Source organism: Nesoenas mayeri (genome assembly GCF_963082525.1).
Source record: "Nesoenas mayeri genome assembly, chromosome: 1".
Classification (NCBI taxonomy): domain Eukaryota; kingdom Metazoa; phylum Chordata; class Aves; order Columbiformes; family Columbidae; genus Nesoenas; species Nesoenas mayeri.
This window is the reverse complement of record NC_137541.1, coordinates 57,034,475-57,051,872: the sequence shown is the minus strand read 5'-3', so window position 1 is coordinate 57,051,872 and position 17,398 is coordinate 57,034,475. Positions and strand designations below refer to the sequence as shown.

General features: G+C 49.8%; 1 protein-coding gene across 1 annotated transcript; it reads left to right on the top strand.

The window, feature by feature from the left end:
* Positions 1-10,420: 10,420 nt before the first annotated feature.
* On the top strand, positions 10,421-16,334 carry HMOX1 (heme oxygenase 1). Its single transcript, XM_080355211.1, has 5 exons — positions 10,421-10,534; positions 10,859-10,979; positions 13,376-13,867; positions 14,463-14,571; positions 16,063-16,334. The coding sequence occupies exons 1-5, from the start codon at positions 10,503-10,505 to the stop codon at positions 16,197-16,199; spliced, it is 891 nt and encodes a 296-aa protein (XP_080211337.1). The 5' UTR covers positions 10,421-10,502; the 3' UTR covers positions 16,200-16,334.
* Positions 16,335-17,398: the final 1,064 nt, after the last annotated feature.

Sequence of the window (17,398 nt, the reverse complement as noted above, 5' to 3'; positions counted from 1 at the left end):
AGGGAGACCCCCAGGTGGCATTATATATTTAATATAACCCTCTTTGAGAAGCAATCCTCAAACCAGGGTGTGCATGCTATCTTCTGGAGGTGGTGGGGAAAGGAAAGCCCAGCCTAATGATTTTCCCACACAGCGCTCTGCTCTCACCCCTGCAGCAAGCCCAGAGCCAAAATCAGCTCCCTGGAGAGCAGTCTTATCCCCAAATCAGCCAGAGCATGCAGAGCTCGCACCAAAGAATCTATGCTGGGAGTGTGGACCACAGGATGACACTGGAAGTCAAAGGATCATGAAAGTCCATGAGTTCCAGACCATGGCAGCATCTCCTCAGTGCTGCAGACCTGCAAGGGCAGGTCCCTCCTGTGGGAAGGATGTTGAGCTGAGCCACAAGGGTCTGAGAGCCCCTGCAGCTTCCCTCCTGCCAGCCTCAGCTGAAAAACACAACAAGGATGAAAGGCAAAAGGGACAAATGCTGAGCTTCCACTCCTGGAGCACCTACAGGAGAGGAATCATAGAATCATTCTGGTTGGAAGAGACACTCAGGATCATCAAGTCTAACCACTAACCTAACACTGTCACTAAACCATGTCTCTAAGAGCCTCATCTACACATCTTTTAAACACCTCCAGGGAAGGTGACTCCACCACTTCCCTGGGCAGCCTGTTCCAATGCCTGACAACCCTTTCCGTGAAGAAATTTTTCCTAATATTCAGTCTAAACCTCCCCTGGCACAACTTGAGGCCATTTCCTCTCATCCTATCACTTGCTACTTGGGACAAAAGACCAACCTTCTTCATGCTACAACCTCATTTCAGGTAGGTGTAGACAGTGATAAGGTCTCCCCTCAGCCTCCTTTTCTTCAGGCTAAACAGCCTGAAGCTGCTCCTCATCAGACTTGTGCCTCAGACCCATCACCAGCTTTGTGTGGCCCTTCTCTGAACTCTCTCCAGCACCTCAATGTAATGAGGGACCCAAAGCTGAACACAGGATTTGAGGTGGGGTCTCACCAATGTCGAGTACAGGGGACAATCACTTCCCTAGTCCTGCTGGCCACACTATTCCTGATACAAGCCAGGATGCTGTTGGCCTTTTTGGCCACCTGGGCACACTGCTGGCTCATGTTCAGCTGCTGTTGACCAACACCCTCAGATTCTTTTCTACCAGGAAGCAAGAGCAGAAGCACAATGGAGCCCAGGCTGATGAGTTTTGCAGTTTCAGGGCCAGAAGTGAGCATGGGGCCTGATGCCCAAACCCTCTTGCCGGTGCCTGGAGGCTGCCTGGCTCTGCCAAGAAGGGAGGGTTTATGGTGTCCAATCAGCATTTGCACAGGACACCAACCTCTTCACACGGGTAATGTTTTGAACACCAGTTTGTGCCTCAGTGAGAGCTTAAAGCTCTCGGTATCTCCAGCTGCCTCAGCGCATCGCCTGCACTTTCCCCTGGAAGAGGAACCTTTGGCTTTTGAAGCCATGCCCAAATGTATACCTTGAGCACAGGGAACCCAAGCTCCTCTTTGCTGTCCTTGGAATGCCCTGAGCCCACCTTGGGGTAAGGATCCTTTCTCCACCCTCACCTTGTTTTCTTTCTCTCCAGGGAGCTGGCACATGTTCTGGCAAAGTCAAGAGGGGACCATCCCTAAGGAAGACTTGGATGCAGGGGAATTGGCACGCCACTATTTTCGTCATGGGGCGAACAGGTGGGAAGGGTTTTTGGTGACTGCCAAGTGGGGTCAGTTTGAAGCAATGACCAACAGGTGACAATTCAGAGTGCTGCTGGTGGCCCTATGGGCGACCCTGTCCCCTCCCCACCATGCAGCCAGCCATGGTCACAGTGCTTTTCACCGTGGGGCACCTGACACAGAGATTTATCCCACAGGGTTGACGTATCTTTTCTCACACAAGTGACAATATGAAAAATGGGGATGAGCACATGGAATCTTTCTATGCCCAAATTAGCACTTTCACAATCACACTTGTTATAGATTTTACCAGTAATAGCTTGAATAATGTTGCAGAGTTTCTTCCGAGGAGGAACTTGTAGAAAAAAACCTGCCAGGTCCACAAGGGTCAAGCGTTTTCAATTGGCAGGAACTGCATTACGATTGTGAAAATATAAAATTACACCACTATGAAGAAGTCCTTTAACTGCCTTTTCCTTTTTAAAAGTATTTTCTCATGTTGCTATTTTTAAAAAAATAACGCTGCCTGCTCTCTTCTGACCACCAGGTGGCTGTGGTGCCTCAGCCTGAGCTCCGTTAACCACAGAGGACAGCCTCTTGCTTGGCACTGGCTTGCTTAACAGGCTAAGCAACCACTGGAAACAAAACAAAACAAAACAAAACAAAGATTTTCCTTATTCTAAGAATTATGCTGCAAGCAGTAGCCCAGCATGGATGCACACAGCAGCCGCTCCAGAGCACACGTTCGGGCATTGCGACTGCCCAGGGACCGGGAAGGAGCGCTTGTGCCATGTCTGAGCATCCCTTAATAACCATACTGGGAACAGGATCCTGACCTGGATGGATATTTTGCATGACCCAGAACAGTTGTTTCTATGTAAGCTGAAGAAAGGCATGACTTCCTTGTACTGGGTCAGAGTTGCTCCGCATCCATGAAAATCAAATACATGCTAAAAGTTAATGAGAATTTCCATGATGTTTGGGTTGCGTGGTTCTTGGCACACCAATATCACATGCATAAAGGCAAAAAAACCCAAGCTTCTCTTTTACCTACTACTAACTTCCAAATAGTATATGATTTTTTATTTTCTAAGGAGCGGTTAACAAAAACATTTCCTGATTTCCCACAACATCGTTCTCACAAATCATCACAGAAGTACCCCATGCCAGTGCACTGGGAAGGCTGTTCTCCATCCCACAGGACTTTCGTGTTGCTCTGCCATGTCAAAACTTCCTCAAAGCTTGTCGTGGGTAAAGAAATTCTCCCTTCCTTCACAAAATGAGAATAAAGCCACTTCCCCTTCCCTTCAGATCACTGTTAGTGGTGCTGCTTATGGCAGATGGAGATACTGTGAAGGGACATATGTTGGGGACCCGGTGGGCAGCAGAGAGGGGGTTGTGAGGAAGGAAAACATTTCTGTAGGTAACTCATTTTATCTGTGTGGGGGGTTAAGCAAATGGAAACAGAAGAAGAGAGAAAAGAGAGGAGGGCAGGAAAATGTGGAAACATATGAGAGGAAAAGTAGGTGCTTCAATGCTTGGGAGCAAGGAAATGAAGGTAGCCGATGGTCACTGGTACAACACAAGGAGTTGCACTGGCAGCCAGTTTGGGGGTTTTTTTCTATTTCTCCTGAAGATACTTCCACAAACCATGCAGACAGAGGTGACTTCTTGCACCAGGGTGATGCCAAGGTGTTTGGTAGTCCTGAGAAGATTTCTGTTTCATTGACTTGCCTGATCTCCCCTGGCTTTTAGGGCACCCAGAGCATTCATCCCACTTGGCGTCCAGCAGCTCCGCCACATGTTGGGTGAACAAGCATCCCTGTTGCTTTGTGTCAGTGACCGGCGAAACCTGAGCAAGGGGACGGGACTCAGGGGCATGGGCGTACAAGCAAAATCTCACTCTTCCCTATCCGCCCTTGTCCTTGCAAAATCCCGTGTGTGTGTCAGGGTGCAGGGGAACTGCAGCAGGGTCAGACTGCACAAGCAGGCAGATTCGCTTCCGCCTCCCTGCAGGGTCAGAGGGATGGAAGTGGGTGAGGGGGGACAGGATTGCTCCCCAGGAGCAGGAGAAGTTTGCTGCAGCACCGTTTCCAGCAGCGTTTCTGCAGGGCTGGATCTTGGTCCTTGCCAGGAGGCCCTGATCACGGTGCAAGGGGGTGTTTTGCTCTGCAACAGCAAGGCTGGGGGCTCTTCTCTGGGAGGATCAGTAATTCCGTCCTGGCACAGGAATGCCACATGTGCCAGTCTCCAGGAGCTGTGTTTTCCTGAGTGATCTGGGCAGAAAAGCATGGATCAGGCACAAGGTGAATTTGATGGTGGGGTAAGGCAAGGACACGGCTTTCCTGCAGCTTTAGGAGAGGCTCTTTCAGCAGTACAAAGCGGCAGGAAAATCTGTTTAGAAAAATCGCCGCGAGGCACTTGAGTGCTATTTTTAGCTCCTCGACCAAAAATAAAGGGCCTTAAAAACCAGACCAGTCTCAGTGGGAGATAGGTGCCGATTTCTCTGAGCTCCTTTGCACAATAGGAGCTCCTTTCCAAATAGGAAAAAAAAGAAAGGCAGGTTGTGTGTGATTTGCAGCCAGCAGTGCCTCTCTGCCTGCCTGCGCTGACACCTTTTGTGCAGCAATTCACACCATCGACCACCAGCTCCGTCAGAGCCATAGGGGGTGGCTCACCCTGTGCCAAGCACCTTTGGTGCCTTTCGCTTCTGCCAAACCATACCCAGCAGCTGAACACTTTAATTCAAATTCAACATTCCACGTCTGCCAGGTGCTCTTGTTAATGATTATTTAGTTTAAGAGCTGCAGCAACAGCCCTGAGGTCCTACTGTGCCAGGCACTGCTCAAGGGAAGGGGGTCTCAGCTACACAGAGCCAACAGACCTGGCTTCCCTGTGCCAGGCACGCTAGAGAAGACCTCCCCAAAAAGGGGGATGTTCCTGCTCTTTTGCAATAGCTGCTGTGGTCCATAAGCACCGTGGTGCATGGGGATCTCTAATGTTGAGCCCACCCTGCCCCTTAAATTAAGGTCTTTGAAGAAATACCTGCCCATGATGACCACTCTTTGTCTTATTCCTTCTCGTTAGCAGGTAGTGTCATGCTTTAAAAACAAATAGAAGCTCCGTGGGTTAAACATAGACTTGTCTGCCTGTCCTGGAGTGACCTTTGATAATGAGTTACAAAAAGGGAGGGGGAAGGGGAGGCACAGGCTGTACCACAGACACCTTGTATGGCCTTGGGCAAGTCACTTAAATTCCACATGCCCCACATGCCAATCTCTAAATTAAACTCTTTCCCACACCCTGTATCTCCTGGGTTTGGTGTTTTCTACCAGCACAGGTGAAGCTGGGTGCCCCCCCAGCACCCCAGAGAACAGTGTTCCCGCACCCTTATCCCCTCCATATGGAGCAGGGACCATCCTGCTCTCAGGGCAGACGGCCACAGTGCCCTCCGTGTCCCCAGGTCAGTGAGGTGTGCAGATTTGGCGGCCAGGGACACCAGCTTTCCTGACCTTTCTGCCCTTTCCTGCCCCCCGTGCAGCTGCAGAGCACTGGGAAGCACAGCTGGAGTGGGGGGAGCGTTTTGCCGCTGCCAGCGATGCTGCACGTCCCACCGGGACTCCCACCTCTTGCATGAGCCCCCAAACCCCGCAGTCCGCCTCTCGCTAATGCTGACTCGCCTCTTCCCCAGCGTGGGCGTCCTGCTGAGTCAGGGTCACGCCGGGTCGCCCAATATTGCTGAGTAAAGGTTTCAGGCTGTGGCGGAGGGGCTGTTTTGCTGAGTCATGGTGGAGCAGGGGCCATGTGAGGATGTTTGTTCAAGAGGCGGTTTCCTTTGCTCCGCCCTGGGATTGCAGCTGCTGCTCTTGGCCCCCGTTCCGCTTCTCGGGACAATCGGAGAAATCTCCAGAAGCATCCCCGGCTGCTCACAGCCCACCGACTGCCCAGCGCCCTGCAGGAGGGGGACACGCATCTCCCGTACTCCAGGGACAGGGAACCACGCAGAGGTGGTTTGGAAACCTTGGGCGGGGGGGTCTGAGTCTCTCTCTCTTTGCAAAACTTGGTTTCCAGCCCCATCTCCTCCCCTCCCCTTAGAAACAGGTGTGAGCTGTGGCGCAAGGTCCCCCTTGTTGCATGTGTGGGATTTCCAAATCCAGATTTTCACAGTTTGTCCTGTCTCGCGGTCGGGGCACACTTTGTTTTACACGGTTGTAGCACCAAAACAAAGGAGGTAGCACAGACTGAAGCAGTTGCACAAATGGGGTTTTTATTTGCTAACTCTGCCCTGCTCCCTCCCACACGTGCCTTTTGCTCCTAAGGCAGAGCCCCAGCAGGTCACAGAGTCTGTCCCCACCAGCAATGAGACTCTGAGCACCGTTGTGGGCTCTATGGACTCTCCCCCAAAATTTCAGCCCAGTGTGCCTGTAACCTGGAGACCTGCTTCACACTTTAGGCTGCTGCCTGACCCTGGGTCTCTGGTCACAGAACAGGCACGTACCTTGCAGGGTGCTTGTTCTGTTCTCCCTCCTCCTTCCTGCTCTGTTCCCAGCCAGCCCAGAGCTCTCTCCTTGCTCACAGCCATGTGCTGGAGACACCCATGCGCTGCAGCATGTATATATCTATACATATATTAAAAATACGTATTGTAATTTGCACATCCTGGTTTTGTCATGCTGGTTCATTTATGCCCGAGAAATCTGCCTGCACCTCTGTCTCCCACAGTGTCGGTCTCTGGGGTTCCCACATGGGGGTTTGCCCAGCGCAGCCATGTGCATCTATAGGACCCTACCAAAGGTACCAGTGAGGCCAGTACAAATGATACCAGCAGCGCCTGTGCTCCCCAGGGGGATTTCCAGTGTGTTTCAGTCCCAAATTCCCTTTTTCCTCCTATATCTTTGATCTGGTTTGGATTGTTCAATGCTGACGGGAGTGAGCACAATCAGTGCTGCTCAAGACAGGCTGGGCCCAGCAATCTCCCTTTGCTAAACACGAATTAACCCGCAGCACATCCCCCTACACTCCAGCACTGACTCCCTTCTTCAGCAAGTCATGTTAAGCCATTATCACAACTTCTTTGTTCTTTGTTGTCCGGTGGTTTCGTTGGTTGGGTTTTTTTTTCCCCTACCATTACTCAGCCATTCCTGGTTACTGAGTCAGCTTTCCACATGCAAAACAGGCAGCTGCATTTTGCTGTGTCACGGTCTGAGAGAGCCCATTAACCCCTCTGAGCCAGTGAAGAAGGCTGGCTTCCACCGAGACGTGCCTTCCCTCCCAGCTAAGCCAAGCTGAGCAGAGCCAAGCTGCGAGGAGCTGCGTGCTGGAGCCCGGCGTGGAACAGTGATTTCCCACACGGGTTTAAGCAAGCTGGCTTGGCACTCTGTAGCTGCCTGTGTAACTAGGTGTTTCTAGCTCTATATTTATTGGTAGAACATGCTGTTAAGTTTATAAAGAGGATAAAATCCCCCACTTCCCTACTCATGATGAAAACACCAACCCCTTCATAGCTTTCTGTTGTTGTTAACCATTTATCTACACAATGTCTTGATGAAGCATTTTCTCAGGGGCTGGGCTGTGCAGATAGAGGCTTTTAAGCCCAGCAGTAACTATTACAAATATCTCGCCTGAGGCTACTTGATTCATTTTTGCTAGAAATCTCCCAGGCAGTTTCACTGGTGCCCATGCACATCGCCCTCACAGCCAGCAGCTCTGGAACCACCCGGCTGCTGCTTGCTAGAAGAGTAAGAGACAACAGGACTCCTGGCAGGCACGATGGAGACCACAGGTCTGACACTTTGATGTGGTCCAAGAAAAATCTCACAGTGACGTGGATGCGGGCTGGCCTCGCTTTCCAGTAGCCCACCATGCCCAGAGTGAGTTGCTCTGAGGGCCAGTTTGTTCTTTCTGCTAAAAGCACACACCTCCTTCCTCTGGGAATCACTTGCAAGGGTTGCATCAAAAGCAGCGTGGCCAGCAGGTCGTGGGAGGTGATTCTGCCCCTCTGCTCGTTTCTGGTGAGACCCCACCTGGAGTCCTGTGTCCAGCTCTGGAGCCCTCAGCACAGGAAAGACATGGACCTGTTGGAGAGGGGCCAGAGGAGCCACAGAAATGATCAGAGGGCTGGAACAGCTCTGCCGTGAGGACAGGCTGAGAGAGTTGGGGGTGTTCAGCCTGGAGAAGAGAAGGGTCCAGGGGAGACCTTATTGTGGCCTTTCAGTACCTAATAGGAGCCTATAAGAAAGATGGGGACAGACTGTTTAGTGGTGCCTGTTACAACAGGACAAGGGGTAATGGTTTTAAACTAAAAGAGTGGAGATTCAGGCCAGACATGAGGAAAGAATATTTTACAATGAGGGTGGTGAAACACTGGCCCAGGTTGCCCAGAGAGGTGGTAGATGCCCCATCCCTGGAGACACTCAAGGCCAGGCTGGATGGGGCTCTGACCAACCTGATCTATTTGAAGATGTCCCTGCTCATTGTAGGGGGTTGGACTAGATGAGCTTTGAAGGTCCCTTCCAACCCAAACTATTCTATGTTTCCATGATTCTATGATTCTGTGACTTCCCAAGTTCTCTTCTAGGAGCAGACAGTCCCTCGCAGATCTCTGCCAGCACTTTGGCACACTCGGTGTCATTAACCTCCCTGCATCGCAAAGCAACAGCACAGCAGAAGCAATGCAAGTCCTCACTGCAAAGCACCGGATGGGGCCAGAAATGCCCTGGGCCAGCAACTACAAAGATGATGACACCCTACTTTCAGTTCTCCTTCCATCTTGCTGCACGGCATTTTGGCCTTTCTGGAGACCTGGGCCCAGTCTCACAGCTGTTCCATTCAGCTGAAAAGGACACAAAATGTGAGCTATAAGTAGCGGTACCAGAGGGAAATGCTCATTTTGGGGCTGTATTTGTGGTAAAATGGCATCAATATTTTCAGGAGGGACTGGCCATGCAGCCCTATGCTCCCATGGGCTCTGCACAGGAAGCCTCTCTCGGGATATTTGGAGCTTTGTCACACTTGCTTTAAAGATTCACACATCCCAAGAAACATTTATTTTACCTCACAGAAAAACAAGCAAGCCAGCAGCAAGTTGTCTGCGATGGCACGGGGGTGAAGAGTGGAACGTGACAGCTTTTGCTAGCACGCACTGTTGCTTTAAAAGACAAAAGCAAGACAGGAAAAGTCTGGCTGAGTCAGGGTGGAAACGCTGAGTAATCCTTCCTGAGCGCTGCACTGCATACCAGATGTCTGCCCAACTCGAAAAAACAAGCGTGGAAGCACATCTCCAGCATGTCTCTCTAACCTACAGCACCAAACCCAGCTGTGACCAGGTGTAGGTGCAGGGACAGGGAGACAGGCAAAGCGTCTGGCTTGGACAGCCACATCCACCAGCGAAGCCACAGAGCGGACTTGCTGAAGGGGAAAGACAGAGAGACAGAGATGTCACAGCCCTTCTCCCTCCTCCCCAGGCTCTGCCTTCCTACCACCCCCTGCATGGGGCTTTCTCACACCCACAGCAGCAGGGGAATGGTGGCTTTAAGTGCCCTGCTCTTTGGCTGCAACACAGAACCTGTGTTTTTCCAAAGTACAGCTGGCCAATGCATGGTCTGTCCTGGCTGGCCCTGCTCCCAGCACAGCTACAGCTGGAAATGAAGGGCCCCGCTTCACCTCTTGGCTGCCCCATTGACCACTTCACCAGATAAAACAGCAGAGCAGCTAGCTACTGGAAGAAGCACCTTGTCCATCTCTCTTTTACCAAATCAGAGAAATTATTTGCTTTTGGAAGTCTCTGCAGATTTTCTCACTTTCCCTCCAAGTCTTGTATGACATCTTTTCAGTGCACCAGCTACCCCAGTTTTCTGGCTATCCAGGAGATGGTGTACTATTCTCCTAAATCCCCCTGCATACAGCTGCATAACAGCAGGGGCCAGTTGCCACACAAATCAGACGGTATTTTCTCCATGCACAAGAGAGCACAGGAGGGATTTCACTGCACACGTGTGCTGGTACACCTGTGCTGGCTCTGCGCAAGGTGACAGGATTTATTCCCTGGCGCTGTGCAAGGGCAGTTCTGGCACTTGCAGACCAAGGCTGGTGTTTGCATGTGCCACAGCAGCCAGATCACCCCACAGCTGGTACATCCCCCAGGGTCCCTGCTGTTCTCCCTGCCATGAAGGGCAGGGGGGGTATGCTCCCAATCTGTAGTGCTGAGCTCCCCATCCCCTGGCCCACAGGTGCTGTGTTACCTGAAATACTCTCTGAAGATGTGCAAGGTCATGGGAAATAAGATTTTTACACCCAAGTCATGCAAGAGCAGGTGCTGCATCAGCTCCCCCAGGCAGGGTGCCACAGACTGGGGTGCAAGGAGAGGAGGCTACCCACCCTGCCCCAGGCACTAGCCCTGTAAATCCAGCCCCCCTGTCCAACTCCACTGCCCCCAGCATCTCCTGCAGCACTTGGGCTCTGCCTGCCATGGGCGCTGCGCTGAAAGGGTTACGGAGTTGGGCACCCTGGAAGGAGAAGTTGCTGGACATCCTCTGGCTTGTGCTTAGTTACCAAGAAGCATCAGGTGACTTTCTTCTGGTCCCCGGGGGCTGCAGGCGAGGAAAGGGTGGCAGCCAGGCTGGGAAGGGAAGTGCAGTTGTGTGGCAAGAAGTTTGTGCTCACTCTGAGGTCAGCGGTTCGGCTGCTCACGTGGCTTGGAACTATAAAGCTGGATGCAGGAGCTGGGCTGCTCAGCTCAGAGCTCCACTGTCCTGGGAGCACAAGGAGGAAAACACAAGCAAAAAAAAACACAACAGGGAAGCGGAGGAGTCAAACAAAGAGGAGAAACATGGAAACATCTCAGACACACAGCTCCGAAAGGTGAGAGCGGGATGGGAACGAGAGGGAAATTTTTTGTCGGCAGAGTGTTGCATTTCTCCCCTTGCTTTTAGGCGTGCTGTTCCTGTGCCTGCTCTGCAGGGAACGGCATGCTCCTGCTTTCACTTCTGGATGGAGTCTGTCAGTCTTCCTCACTTGGGATAGCATTTGGGAGGCTGGTGCTCCCCAGTTCCCATCTGTGCCTTTTGGGAACGCTCTGCTCCTTCTCCTGCCAACCCAGGCTTCCCCTTTTTTCCTAGAGAGTTAAGATCCATTTTGCCAGAGGAGAGCGGCACCACTGACATCTGTTTTGCTGCTCTTCCCCAGCATGTCCAAGGACCTGTCAGAACTGCTGAAAGAAGCTACCAAGGAGGTGCACGAGCAGGCGGAGAACACGCCGTTCATGAAGAATTTCCAGAAGGGGCAGGTGTCACTCCACGAGTTTAAGGTACTTGGTAGCAGCATTGCTTTGGGATGGGATTTCCTCGCCGGGAAATACACTGTTAGATCAGACAGGGCTGCATGGAGACTAAAGCGGGGAGGAGGGGGACAGCGCAAGGAAGGAGGTGCTTTGCATTACAGCTGTCAGGGATCAGCATCTCCCCTGCAATACATGCTCTCCATCAAACTCCAGCACCCTAAGGTCTGACCGACTCCTCTTGCAGAAGGTGTGGTGGGACAGTGCATATGAGGACAGGCAGCCAGGCTGAAACAGAATGAAAAGACAAAGAGGTTGATGGGATTAATCCAATTGTTTTTCTCTTCATAAATTACTGCATGTTAATTATTGGCAATGATAGTTAATGGAAACGGGACTATGTGCAGATAGTCGAGTGGCTGAAATTACAAAAAGAGGGATAATAATAAGTTTATAACACTCTAAGCAGCTACAGCTAGAAATAATGATGGAAGAGGGAGAAAGTGAGGATGTGGGATAATCTCTGGCACTGAACTTTGCAATGTTTCAGTTGTCACTTGGGTTGTACCAGAGCTGAGACCATGAACAATAACAACTCACAGGCAGACTGAGTATGAACACGCCATGTCTGGCACTAACAGGTAGAAACTTGTTGCTTTACTTAAAACAAAAGAGAAACACTTGCAGATATTAGTTTGCAGCTAACCTGCCTAGATACATGATTCCTGGGATGTGAGCCACATAACAAAGCCATAGGTAAAAACAAAGTACACACCTATGCCAGAAATTCCTAGGAGGCTATAGGATGTGACGCATGGGCTTGCAAATAACAGCCAGTGATTCACCCTATGGTTTAATTACTTTGTTGTTGAATTGTTCCTTGGCAAATAAATCCACAGGAGTAGGAAAAAGACTACTTATTTCTGACCGGTCACATTAAGGACACTTAGTCAAGCATAAATTTAATCTCAAGTGCTGACTTTGTGCTGTTAGAAATGTGACATTGGTTAGGCAGTGAACTTTGAGACAGGCTGGCAATACTGTAAATTAAACTCAGGCCTTCAGAAATGCAGCTCAGTTTCTTAGAAGGTATTTACATGCTATCGGGGGAGTGAGATGTGACGTGAGTTTTAAAAAGTAATGACTGTTTGCAAAAGCCACATTTCCCATTAAACCACTACCTGCCTCTGAAAACAACCAGTCAAGTTATACTTTCTTAATTTGTTAGGCAATGTTCCCATATTTATTTCTCTTCCAGGAAGCTGGATAGCTGGTTATTGTTTAAAAAAACCTCTGATTTTGTTTACTCTCTTGGCAAACCTATATACCTACCCTCACACGTGGGCCCTCAGAATCGGAATATTTGTTTCCACAACTAAGCCACTGCCTGTGTGCTTATCAAAGTCCTGTTTACTGGAACAGCGGGGAAAAGTTGAAACGACAACTCTGATTGCTTTGTGTGAGAGTAAACTGCTTTCTCTGCTGTCATCGGTGTGACCCTCCCCAAAAAAACCCTGGCTCACCTGTACTGCTATACTTTTGCGTTTTACCCTTTTCTGCTGAGAAGGGATTCCAGTGCAAGGAAGGGGGTGGTGTGGGTGTAAATATATATACAGCCTCTGAAAAGAGCGTGCCCAAGGAAGGAAAGAACACAGCTGGATTGTCTTACGCCACGTGGAAAAGCTGGCAAATAGAAGAAAGCATCGCGTAAGCTGGGAAAAACAACAATAACAATGGTTTAAAAATAGAGAGGAGAACACAGGGCCTCGCAGGGCTCCCTCACAGAGGCGGCTTTCAGAGGCAGGCTGTGCTTCCACCCCCCTCTTAGCTTGTCTCCTGGGGGCAACCGAGGAGGCAAACCCACTTGCAAGTCTGAATGGGGAGAGCGGTGGTGCCTCAGTTCCCAGGGTGGTGGGATGCCAACAGGATGAATATGTTGGAAAATAAACAGGGTGTGTCATCGTCTGACAAGGTCCCACAAAGGGAAGCCACATATTGAAGCATTCAGATTTGAACAATGCACCAGAGAATATGCCTTTGGGAATACCCCCCTCTCTACTGATCAAGGAAACAAGGAGAATAGCCCAGGCATGACTCCATAGGGTTCCAGTTTCCATTACATCAAGCTGCAAGAACTTTGACTTGATAGTGAAGGCAGTGGCTTTTAAGGTCATGTAAGACCAATACCTGCTGGAAAGGTCCTAAGTCCTACCTGATGCTGACTCAAGCAGAACGGAAAGGGCTAAACGGTGTCCTGCTGCACCTTGCAACTCTGTTTTCTGCATGGGGAACCTGGAACATCACAGATATCCCTGACCCATACAGTGTGTGTCCATGGGTAACTTTCATTAGCAGGATTTGTCCCCAAAACCTGAACAATACGGACAGATGCACTCATGTAACTCATTCTCTTCTTTCTCTTTCAGCTGGTTACAGCATCCTTGTACTTCATCTACTCTGCTCTGGAGGAAGAGATTGAACGTAACAAGGACAACCCAGTTTACGCCCCCGTCTATTTTCCGGCGGAGCTGCACCGGAAAGCTGCCTTGGAGGAAGACCTGAAGTACTTCTATGGCAGCAACTGGAGGAAAGAGATCCCATGTCCTGAGGCTACCCAGAAATACGTTGAGAGGCTCCACTATGTAGGCAAGAACCACCCAGAGCTCCTGGTGGCCCATGCCTACACTCGGTATTTGGGAGACCTGTCTGGGGGGCAGGTGCTGAAGAAAATTGCCCAAAAGGCCCTCCAGCTGCCCAGCACTGGAGAAGGGTTGGCTTTCTTCACCTTCGACGGAGTGTCCAATGCCACCAAGTTCAAGCAGCTCTATCGCTCCCGCATGAATGCCCTTGAGATGGATCATGCCACTAAGAAAAGGGTCTTGGAGGAGGCCAAGAAAGCATTCCTGCTAAATATACAGGTGAGTAACAACCAGCCAGCCCACACCCTCTGGCAAACAAGATAATAGCTACAGGGGAAAGGCACAGCTGGTATTTCTGCTGTGGAGCTTACGGGAAGTCATGGATTAGCTAGTCAGAGTTAGATGGCTACACTTGTCCAACCTAGGAGCCTAATAAAAGGGTTATCTGTGAACATCTCTTCTCCCTCCCCTACGGTTTGAATTCAGTCTCTTCCATGTGCCATTATTCAGATGTGAATGAGGGCTTAAACTGGGAGTGGGGATCACCACCTATCTGTCCTACCTCTGTGGTACAGCCCCACAGGTCCTCTGTGGATGCTGACTAGATGCACAAGTACCTTGCTTTCCTTCCCATGAGAAGTTGGGCAACAGCCTTCTCCTGAGCTGGAAGCTTCAGGGAGAACCTGTAAAGTGAACAAGGAGTTTGAAAGACATGCTCTCAACCACACAGGCAGATTATGCTCTGTGCAAAAAGGGCCAGGAGACTTGGACTGAAGGCTTGTGTCTTCCTCTAGTTCCTAAAGTGCCTGGGGTAGGGGCAAGGGGTCCAGTGAAAGAAGAGGCCTCCTAATGAGACAGTGTTCCCTCTCCTCAGGTGTTTGAGGCACTGCAGGAGCTGATGTCTAAGGGCCAGGAGAATGGTCATCCTCGGCAGCCGAAGGCAGAGCTTCGCACAAGGAATATTAACAAATCATATGAGCACGGTAAGACACTTCTAAGTGCAGGTGTTTAACATTGCCCCTTGTGGTTTTGTTCTCCTCCCTTCCTCTCTTCCTCTTTATAAAAGCCACTGAGAAACAGGTATGAGGTGTTTGCCCCATCTCTTCTCCAGCCATCAGTAGGCAGGGCAAGAAGAGGCACTGGTATGTGCAGAGCTGCTTCTAGACGTGACCACAGCACAGACGACACATGTGGGTTCTCCAGAAATAGTGTCAATGGGGGAGCTTTACAAGAAGAGACTCTCCTCTCCTCCTCTTGGGTTTTAACAAGAGTGAGGTTCATCCACCACATGAGTTTTGACCGCAGGGAAAACTGGCCTTGAGTTCACAGAAGCAAAGGTGGCAATTTTGGGCCCAGCAGCTCAGCCATGGTGCTGAGATGCTGACAGAAGGTTCTTCTGGACACAAAGCCCCATCCAACATCTTGTCTTTTCGGACTAAATCTCTCTCTGGCCATTTTCCTGCCATCCAGAAGTATTTTCTGAAAACAGTCCTGCAAGTGTACTGGGTTTACAGTGAGTGCTGTTCTGGATGGTGAAATGTAACCAGCTGGAAAGTGGAGGTGTGCTGGCTGCCCATCAGTTCTGCAAAACTGAAAAAGCTCCATCTGCTGCCAAGTCCCAACCCAGAACTGGGTGAAGTCCGAGTAGCGGCTGTGAACAGCGCAATCCCTTCTCATGGAGTCAGGCTTGCGACCAAGTTAGGAACAGGCTCAGATGTTTACGGAGGAGAGTGGTTTCCCTGATAACATGTGGTTCAAATAAAAAAGCCCTTAGGACCTACACATTATAAAACTAAAACATATATTTTCAGTGCATACTGGATTGAACTACCATTTTTCTGTGGCAAAGAATGAAAAGCAAACATCGTCTTGCACATCTCTAGACAATGACACTTAAACCAACTTATTTAGGAAGGGCAGTAAAAGATACCTGTGAAACTTTGCTGCTCCTTTCCCAATACACTCTTAAAAGCAGGATTTTCAGAAGAATTTGGTGTTGGATGAGGAACCCCATCGCGAAGTTGTACTGGGAAAATTATTTGTCTGGAGTGCTAAGGACTACCTGTTTAAAGTCATTAGATGCCTAACCAATTAAATCAACTGGAAGCAGGAGACAAAATGCCTTTTAAAATTCCAGCTTAATTAGCTGGCTCTCTTCTGCATACACCAAGGGTTTGATGGAGCTGGGCAGAGCATTTACCAGCCTGTAAGGAGACAAGGGAAGAGGGTGGTACTCACGTAAGGCAGAGGGGTTGTGAGCCTTTGTGATTCCCAGATCAAATCTGCCGGTTCCCTTGTTCACCCACCCCAGAAGAGCAGAACCTGCTGCCGCTGTTTCCCTCGGGGATTTCTCGCTCTCCCCTTGACAACTCCAGCAGGGTCTGCTCCAGCACTGGCGACAGCAAGCATGGCCAAACAGCAGCTTCTTGCCTCAACCCCTTCTCACCCACTTTTTTTTTTCCTCTTCAATCTAGGTGCAGCACCTGGGAAAGAATGCGAGAAGACCAACAGGAGACACACAGGCATGATGCCCACCACTCCCCTGGTACGATGGATCCTGGCACTTGGCTTCCTGGCCACGACAGTCGCTGTGGGCTTGTTTGCCATGTGAAGAAGCAAGACCTTCACCTTCTCTTCGTGCCTTCCCTCACTATGAACTAATCCACCTTCCCCAGTCCTTCCGAGAGAAATTCCCTCTGACTAGGTACTGTGATCTTGGCTCTGCCACTAATATTAGGAGACTTTTCTCCCCAGAAATCAGAGTGTGCTGTAAGGGGGCTCAGGCAAAGTCTTTCCCATGCTTGGTGTAAGCTCTTCTCAGAGACTAACTTTATCACCAAAAACTAAGGGTAGAAAAAGCTAAAAACAATGGCCAAGAATTGTTGTTGCTTTACAGAGTGCCTGCAAAAATCCTACAGGATCAGAAATGCAGCTTTGACATCTGTCTCTCCTCAGAAATGCAAAGCTCGCCAGAGCTCTGTTTGCTCAGTATTTTTATACTGCTAGATAATACTGTGATCACTTTTTCTGTGGAGCCACATGGTTCCTGTGAGGTATAGACTGTTTTATATGACACTAGTAGGTCTTTGTTAATTCTTTTCCAATCATTTTTGGTTTTTTAAAAAGCAGAAGACAGTTGTTGAAGATACAGTGTCATTCCCTTGTCTGTTATCTAATTTATACACATAATAAACTTCAACGTAAAGTCTTTACACGTGATGTTTCTTATTATTAAAACTTTACCTGGGGAGAAAGGACGCGTCTTTCTTCCTCCCAGTTTTATGTCTTTTGGAGCTGCTGCCTCTGCAGACATGACAACAGACGAAAGTGGTAGCTAGCATAGGAGCCAGACTCTGCTCCCACTAATAATAACAACCTGTCACAAGCTGAGGCAAGTGTCTTCAGTTCCAACATGCTGGTCTCTGTTTCTCGAAATGGCACAGAATTATAGGAGTGTACAAAGTATCTTTAAGGGGTGCAAGCCGTATGGAAGAGCTGATTGCTATTTTATAAAAAGCAAAAGATGATGGGTCTAAACCAAGACAGCTCTCACTGACCGCTACCAGCTAAGGGCTCCGTTACCAGGCTGCCTTTGCGAGAACTTCAGCATGAATCAGAAAAGCAAGGATGTTTTCAGAAGTCAGAAATGACATGCAGACTAGGTTTTGATCCTACAAGGCAGCTAAATGGGAGCCATCAAGCATGCAACTGCGTCCCTCACCCAGGTGACAAACCCACCCAAGTTACAGCCAGGAGTTGGCACACACGTGGCGTTGCTAAGGGCATCCCAAACACACAGCTTTCCCCTCC

What these genes read in the sequence shown, in the direction of transcription:
- HMOX1 (XM_080355211.1), top strand. Translation starts at nt 10,503, where the DNA reads ATGGAAACATCTCAGACACACAGCTCCGAAAG. An exon ending in CATTCCTGCTAAATATACAG is followed by an intron (nt 13,868 to 14,462) that starts GTGAGTAACAAC and finishes CCCTCTCCTCAG; the next exon opens with GTGTTTGAGGCACTGCAGGA. An exon ending in TAACAAATCATATGAGCACG is followed by an intron (nt 14,572 to 16,062) that starts GTAAGACACTTC and finishes TCTTCAATCTAG; the next exon opens with GTGCAGCACCTGGGAAAGAA.